Raw genomic sequence first — 8044 nt, 5'->3', positions numbered from 1 at the left:
ATCGTTAACATATAAAACCCTATTACACTGCTTTTTTGTGAACCGGTTTAATTGCAGTGTGCCATTTAGTGGGTACTTTATGAAAAGGAAGTGAAATTTAAATACAACATTCTGAGCTCCAGCTGGGTCCATTAAAACATGACTACCCTCCTAATGTCAGGCATTACGCATTTATTTTTCTTATAAAAACAAAGATATGAAACTTGATTTTACATCTGTTAATTTCTTAGGTTTCTTTTGCACTCAAATGAAATATCCATAAAATGGAAAAAAAGGTTACAGCTACTTACCAGTAAATAATAAGTTTAAAACCCAAAGTATGCATTTTACCAGATAAAGAATAAAAAGAGTTTTAAACATGTTAAATATTTACACATTTACAGCATTTATAAACTAATTGACAGTCAGATGGATGTTAAACATTCATCTTTTTTTGGGGATTACAACATTTCCACTGGTTGCGATGGGGATCAGGAGCTTTCGCTGGTCCAGGCGCAGATATTTTTCAATGAGCACTTCCACTGGCACCTTGTCATTCACATGGCCCTGCCTGTGGAGAAGAAATAAGAATGCATGAGAGGGAAGTGTCCAGCCAGTTTAATTATAGCTGGAGGGAATATGAACGGCTTCCTCCCAAGTCTCTAACTAAACCCAACAGCACCATCTAGAGGCGAGGTTCTTACGCATTTCCAATACCACATTTTCCATGGCTTTGAGGGAAATTCTACACAGAATCCATTTTAGAATCAAACAACATTTAACTTAAATGCCAAGTTATGTGGTGTGATACAACATTAAAAAAAATGTTAAAAAAATATTAAAATAATTCAATATGAAGCCATACAAGATTCTTCACAGTTTTAAATTAAGGTAGACACGTATACTGTAATACTCAGGTAAGTTAATAGTTGACGTGACTTCATTCATTTTTTAAAAACATTCCAAGGCCTTCGAACTGCCATTTTTAAATTCAGTGACTTGTCCAGGCTTTTCATGGCTGTATGAAAACTGTAGAGGGCAGTGTAACCCAAAATAAAGTGTCAGTGATTTAAAAAGTAACTCCTTCCAAGCTTTTTTTTCTCCGTCTTACTACCAACTGTATCAATGAACCTGCTGCTTAATGACATGACGACTCTCTCTCAACATCTCTTCCTCCTTCACTCTATTATGTTCACCAGCTGTACTGGTGCTGAGCGGGAGGTGGGGTGTTTTTATTGTTTGGTTTTTTCAAAGCAAGGAGGGAAAATTCTTATTATTTTCGAGCTGTTGCTCTGGAGACAGTTGCTTGCTGTGGCTGAAAATGATAACAAAACAAAAAGAGAAGAAAACAAAACAGAGGAACCAAAAAACAAAGTAACGTCAGTCTGTAGAGATGCAGAGTAGGACGTTAACCTTCTGTCTGATCACTACTGGGATCAACATCTGGCATTCAATGCTGTGATTTGATGAGTCCATATTGGGTAGGCTCCTCTCTCTAAAAACACACCTACCTCTTCAACAAAAGCTCAGCATCTTCAACCTCGAGGGTTTTTCTCTTTGCGTGTGCAGCGTACGTCTCCAAGTCATCTGCCAGCCGGTCAAAGAATTTATCCATTCTAATACACGAGGCGACACAGTGAAGCAAAGCAATCATCTTTACTCAGTCTTTTTTTTTTTTTAAATAAATAAATGAACAAGCTACCTTATTTGGATTAAAAAAACTAAAACTTTGAACTTACATCTCTTTAAGGACGGGGTAAACATCAGCAGAGACCTTAGTTTTGGCAAAGTGCCTAAACACAGCCATCAGGTAGCTCTTCGGAAGGGCCGCCTCCCTCTTCGATGACCTTCTTCTCCTCCGTCTGGCCTGCTTCGGTTTAGCTGCAGGTTCGTCTTCAGTTGGTGTACTGGTGACATCATAGATAACAGAGGAGACGGTTGGTAAATAAGGCCGTGTTTACACCAGGCGATGGGTGTTTGTAGAGATAAGATAGATGGTCTTCATCTGTACAGGTCCCTGTCACTTGTGCTGTACGAGTAACAAGGCTCTGAGGACAGCTCCGTGTTCGCGACGTGCTGAGAGACACGCTGCAGTTGAAGACTGAGCAGCGTGAGCGAGCGAACAGGTGTCAGAGTGCAACTTCATACCGGGAGTAAACGCGCTCAGGTGCGACACACATTTTAACAAAAGGCGTAAAATACCTCAGAAATACCTATCAAAAATGAAGTCAGACACTTGCCTGGCTGGCGGATTCTTAAAAGCGGCCGATGAAGCCAGAGGGCCGACGAGGAAATAATTCCTTTTCTCTCGAACAAAAGCTGGAGTCTTCATGGGGAGTTCTGTCAGAGGAACAAATCGTGTTAAGAGTTGATGCTAAATAAACACGAGCATGCGCGTGCGCACACACACACACGCACGCACACACACCGTCACTGTCCTCAGCATCTTGGTCATCCTCCCACTCCTCCTCTTGATCAGCGGGGTCCTCAGCCTCAGAGATATAAGGGGGGCCACTGTCTGGGACATCATGCGTCACCTGCTGATGAAAGGCGTTCTCCTTATCAGCGTCAGGCTCTGCTTCGTTCTGGGCGGGTTCTTGACTTGAGAACTCAGGGATCCCGGTGGGAGTTGGAGCACCCACCGTCTCCAGGCCGCTGGGGAACTCACTCACACTGTATGTCCTGTACTTGTCATCAGACCCTCCTACAAACACATGAATATAAAGCTGTAAAAGGGACTTCGAGTGGACATCGTGGTTCACAATCCGTCTAAGGGTCAAAAAGAACCAGACAGGAGAGCTTGATAACATGGTGCTGCATAATGGAGCGAGTTTTCAAGAACAACAGTGCCAGGCATTTATTTCAACACCTAAAATTCTGTTATTCCAACATTTCGACAGTGACTGTCGCTGTTCTGTTTCCAATGATTGTGACTGGTATTACCGGAGTGTTCTTACAGACGTGAGCTTACTTAGTTTAACAAACGGCTGACTGATTCATGGAGGAAAGCAGCTCCAAGAAAACAGTTACAGGTGATGTTTTCTCATGTCCTCACCTTCCTCTGTGGGGTCTAGTCTGCCCCCCCCTGCCTCTGTAGCAGGAAGGAGTCCACCCTCGGAGCGATAAGCTCTTCGACTGATGTGCTCCACATAGTGTTCCGCTTGTTGCCCCTCCTCCTGCCTCCCATCAGCCTCATCTTCAGTCTGAGAATTAGTGGCGTCCTCTTGCAGTCCTTCTCTGGGATCAGATTTGGCCTCCTCTTCTTCCTCTGATTGAGACTCAACTGGAGCTTCTGTTTGAGTGTCAGCTGCTTCCTCCTCCTCTTCCTCTGATTGAGACTCAACTGGAGCTTCTGTTTGAGTGTCAGCTGCTTCCTCCTCCTCTTCCTCTGATTGAGACTCAACTGGAGCTTCTGTTTGAGTGTCAGCTGCTTCCTCCTCTTCCTCTGATTGAGACTCAACTGGAGCTTCTGTTTGAGTGTCAGCTGCTTCCTCCTCTTCCTCTGATTGAGACTCAACTGGAGCTTCTGTTTGAGAGTCAGCTGCTTCCTCCTCTTCCTCTGACTGTGACTCCGCTGCAGCTTCACTTCCGGTTTGAGTAGCAGCTCCACCTTCTGTCGCCGTCTGAGATTCAACTCTGTCCTCCTCTTCATCAGACTCCCTTGTATCGTCAGCCTGTGATTCACTTACATCCTCAGGTTTGGCTAGGTCGCCTTCATCCTCACAGTCTGCTGTACTCTTCCCTTCTGTGTGCTGAGCCTCAGCTGCTTCCTGTGACTGAGGTTCCTCCATTAATCCCTCCTCAACTGGAAACAGGTACGCCGATTTCTCTCCCTGCAGGTGGCTCTGCTCCCCCTGCTCCGTCTCTCTCTGGAGCTGTGACGCCAGGACTGTGGGTTTGTCCTGCGTTGCAAGCATGGACATGTTGGATGTGACCCCATCTGCTTGGGCGTAAAGAGCCGTGTTACAGTTGACAATGTCGTTTGTGACCTCAAATTCACTGAGCTTGCTGAAGCCCAAGGTGAAGCCCTCAGGGTAAGAGGTCTCCGCTGGTGCAAAACTGCTCTCCCCTGTGAGTGACAGGAAGGGGAGAGAGTGAACAAAACGCTGAATAACTGGTTAAGAAGATTCACCCGTGGAAGAAGACCTCATCACCTTGATCACCTTCCATCTGTCTTCTATTTACAGCAGCACCAAAGTCTTCCTCTGTGATTTTGCGGCGGTTGGAAACTCTCCTCCTCAGGCCTTTTTTCTCCGTCCGAATATCCACAAACGGGGTTTTTAGACTCAGTGAGGTGGAGCTGCTAAACACATCAGACAGTCTGTATTATTGCCTTTATATTAGTAGAAATGAAACTATCGGGACGGCGTCTCATTAAAAGAAAATGCGTGAAAAAAAATGTATTTTACATGAAAATATAAAAAAGTATAAAAAAAATGTGATCAGTCAACCTTGAACAAGCGGGCAAGATTATATGAAAGTGTCGTTTTTGAACATTTCACATACCTTGACAAAGAAAGGGATGGCTGGTCATTCACTGATGCTTCTTCTTCATTCTCTGTGAGCAGTCACACAACAGCGCGTCAGAAAAAACAGAACCAATATTCGGGATGTCTGATAATATCAGTTTGGAATCAGTATCAGCAGATATTGTTGTGGTTTTTTCTTTTATCAATACGACCGTAGTTCTGATGTCTGACATTACTATTCGGCTCAGTTTATTTTTCTCATTGCTGTTGTTTATTTTGTAGTAACAATAAAATAATTTGCTTTTCCAAATCCTTTGGAGCTCAAAAAGAACGCAATTCTTTCCAATTCATGTTGTTCCTGTGTGTTTTTTCAATATGAACTCAATGTGCATATTAAAACTTTTTTATTCATATAAATATAGCTTCATTGACAACCGGTAAAAAAACGGTTGTAAAATATCGGATTTCGGCAGAAAAATCTTATGTGGTGCACGTCTAACTCCCGAATGCCAAACACCATATTTCTGTGTCTCATTTTCAAACAGCGGCAGATGTTTTGTGTATTTAGTGGAAGAAACAACCACAATGAAGCATTCGGTCACAGTTAAGAGTTTAACTCACCATCTCCTTCTCTGAGCCGCTTCTCAAAAGCAGTCACATTGAGGCTCCGGCGCGGCCTCTTCCTGCTCAGTCCCTTCACAGTGCTGACAGCGGGGCCGATGGTGATATCAGGCAGATCCAGCCTCGACAGCTCCACACTGAACAAACATGACCACATTAACCCCTCATAACAAAGGCACACACAAGTCCATGCTTTGGAACAGTCACCACGGCGACCCCGAGACGCGCTCACCTCGGACGCCCGCTATTAACGCTGGAGTTGGACGACGGCAGCTGAGGCTCTTCTGGTGCAGCGCCCTCATGAATCACGGGTGACTTCACAGGTTCTGGATCACATGATAAAGTTCAGCAAATACAAGATGAGGGGAGAAACACCTCCAATGTGCCTCCAGGCCTATTCTATACTTCTAAGGAGAATTTTCACAGCCATATATTTCTGAAAATTAACCAGCGTGCGTCTAACTAAAATGAATGACAAGCTATGTGGTTTGGTACAGAGTAAACATGTAATAAAACAAATTAATGAATGGAAATGGAATTTTTTTATTTTGCAGTTCAATCTTAACAGAACCTCTTATATGCAGGTATTTATCAGGAAAATTCCCATAACTTTCCTACATTTTTTTTCCAGGCCTGTGCACTGCCACTTTCATACTCCATAACATTCCCAGGTTTTTTCATGACTGCATGAAGACTGTAAAGGCAGCCTGATGCCCACCTGTCCTCAGGATGTTCATGAGAATGTGCCTCGGTGTGTCTCCCTCATCGTACAGCATTGAGGCTGCAGAGGGTGTATGTGTCTTTCTGAGCAAAGCAGAGACGGTTCTCCTCTTCGTGGGTGGCAGAGATTTCCTCGATATACTCTGCAAAAAAACAGGTTACAATAAATAAACAGCATATCCATCATCTAGTCTTTTCTTTGTCGTCATCCTCACCTCACGTATCTTGTGTTTCAGACTGCGCCTTAAGATGTCTTGAGGGGTTTGGCCACCAGCACCTTTCCTGCTCGATCTGGTGCTCTGGGAGACGCTGCTGACATTCTGTGCTCTGGAGAAACTGAAGTCAGAACATTTAAGTTACTGTAACTGTTAAAAGACTCGTTTGAAGTAGTTGAAGAATAAAGCTATGATAATTTGACGTAAAACTACCAAATATACGTGATGAGGACTGAGGTTTAAGATGGCGTTTCTAATTGTGAAACCAAATTATCACGTTTTGTCACTGTCAAGCTAAACAGACGATTGAAAGTGTAATTTAAAGCCATGCAATCCAGAGACTGACTACTCTGTCACGCTATTACTGAGTCAACGTTATGGTGGCTAGCATAGTTGATAAGGTTTAAGACAATTAAGTAAGTTCATATGATGTTGTAGAAATACCTGCGTGTTATGGGAGTTCTGGGTGGCTCGGTACTGAGAATGTTTTGAAGCAGTACCCGAGCAGACAAGTCCTCCGTGAGATCCATTTCCAAACCGAGTTGTCAGCTGTTAGCCAATGTTAGCTAACATACGTCTACCGACGCAAAATATTAGTTTTCTAACTGCAGGTTTATATTAATTTAGACCTCAAAATCCAGTAAACCGAACCGAAACCGGTCAACGGGGTAATAATTAGATTCTGTTACCAGTTTTAGCTAATTTATACTCTCTGTTGGTAGTTGCAAGTTTGATTAAACTGAACCAACCGATCAGGAATATATCCCGCTTTATTTTTGAGTGAAATCTCGCGAGATGAGGAATTCTTTTTCTTCTCTTATGTTTAATTGAAACTGAAATCCTTCGCGTTGCGCTAGTGCCATCTGCTGGAGGTTAGTGACGCCATTCATTTATTTCACCTACCGTTTCAGCAACTACTAAGCTCACTTTTGTCAAAAAATTGATGAATAAATATTGTTTGAAAATATTGAAAGATTTTTTTCTGCTTCTTACTTTAATTCAAGTAGAGCCTGTTTTATTTCGCTATTGTTAATTAAGAACATAATATCACAAAAGAAAACATATTTTAGATGTTCTTTTTGTTTGATGCGCAATGGTATACCCATATCTATCCATCATGACCAAAATACATTTTTACTTGTTCATGTGTGCTTCCTTTATTCTCTTTCCTCTGATCCAATTGAGAATTCAGGGCTGCAACTTGGCTTTACACAGTAAAACTTGGCACAGAAGCAGACGTTTGTTGTCTCACCAGTCCTGGGCGTGTCATCATACTGATGGAATTTCATTGGTTCCTCAGAACAAAAACGTTGAGACAACTGATGATAGACAAGTTGAAGAAAATAATAAAGGAAGTCATAAATTCTACCAGTACCCGAAGCATGTAAAGCATCCATCCATCCATCCATTTTCAATACCACTTATCCATTTGGGTCGCCGGGGATGCTGGAGCCTTTCCCAGCTGACATTGGGCGAGAGACAGGGTTCACCCTGGAAGGGTCACCAGTTGATCACAAGGACATCAGGAGCAATTAGGGGTTCAGTATCTTGCTCAAGGACACTTGGACATGGTCCCCGAGGAAGTGAGAATGCATCCAGTGATCCTTCGGTTGCCAGATGGCCACTCTACCTCTGAGTCAGACCGGCCCACTGATATTCACACATATTTCCAAAATATCCAACGTCTTCGATGTCATGTGACTTGGAGAATCTTTGAATCCCATAAATAACTTACATCTAATAACAAATAATTCGATGATGTTCACTATAATCCCCAAGAGGATCATTTTAAATTGCTATATTTAAATATTTTGTAAATATGTAACTCTGTATACAATGTCCTTCTTCTCTTTTTTTGATATATTTGATAGATTTTAATTGCTGTTTCTTTCTGTCTTGTAATTGAGCTGCGGTAACACACAAATTTCCCCGTTGTGGGATCAATAAAGATCTATCAGTCTATCTATCTAAATTCTGTAAATAGAATAGTCTGGTCAAAAGAAGAATTACATCCACTAGAAATAAAGAAAGTCCTGGGTT

At 42.5% G+C, this 8044-nt stretch overlaps 1 protein-coding gene across 2 annotated transcripts; it reads right to left on the bottom strand.

Moving 5' to 3' along the window:
- Positions 1-156: 156 nt before the first annotated feature.
- cenpt (centromere protein T) lies at positions 157-6777 on the bottom strand. Of its 2 annotated transcripts, none has more exons than XM_086195168.1 (13): positions 6449-6777; positions 6005-6125; positions 5788-5932; positions 5302-5395; positions 5070-5206; positions 4486-4537; positions 4134-4282; positions 3035-4048; positions 2408-2683; positions 2220-2319; positions 1719-1886; positions 1491-1595; positions 157-550 (listed from the first exon to the last, which is right to left on the bottom strand). In XM_086195168.1, the coding sequence occupies exons 1-13, from the start codon at positions 6532-6534 to the stop codon at positions 424-426; spliced, it is 2574 nt and encodes an 857-aa protein (XP_086051294.1). In that variant the 5' UTR covers positions 6535-6777; the 3' UTR covers positions 157-423. The 2 variants fall into 2 exon arrangements, with proteins under 2 accessions (XP_086051294.1, XP_086051295.1); XM_086195169.1 differs by having other exon boundaries at positions 4134-4279.
- Between the last annotated feature and the right edge of the window lie 1267 nt (positions 6778-8044).

This window comes from Aulostomus chinensis, chromosome 23 (assembly GCF_037954235.1).
Source record: "Aulostomus chinensis isolate RoL2024-O1b breed Wild chromosome 23, RoL_Achi_v1.0, whole genome shotgun sequence".
NCBI lineage: Eukaryota > Metazoa > Chordata > Actinopteri > Syngnathiformes > Aulostomidae > Aulostomus > Aulostomus chinensis.
The sequence above is the reverse complement of the archived record's forward strand: the minus strand, read 5'-3'. Positions and strand labels throughout refer to the sequence as shown.

What these genes read in the sequence shown, in the direction of transcription:
- cenpt (XM_086195168.1), bottom strand. Translation starts at nt 6,534, where the DNA reads ATGGATCTCACGGAGGACTTGTCTGCTCGGGTACTGCTTCAAAACATT. An exon ending in AGAACTCCCATAACACGCAG is followed by an intron (nt 6,126 to 6,448) that starts GTATTTCTACAA and finishes TTCTGACTTCAG; the next exon opens with TTTCTCCAGAGCACAGAATG. An exon ending in CATGAACATCCTGAGGACAG is followed by an intron (nt 5,396 to 5,787) that starts GTGGGCATCAGG and finishes CATGTGATCCAG; the next exon opens with AACCTGTGAAGTCACCCGTG.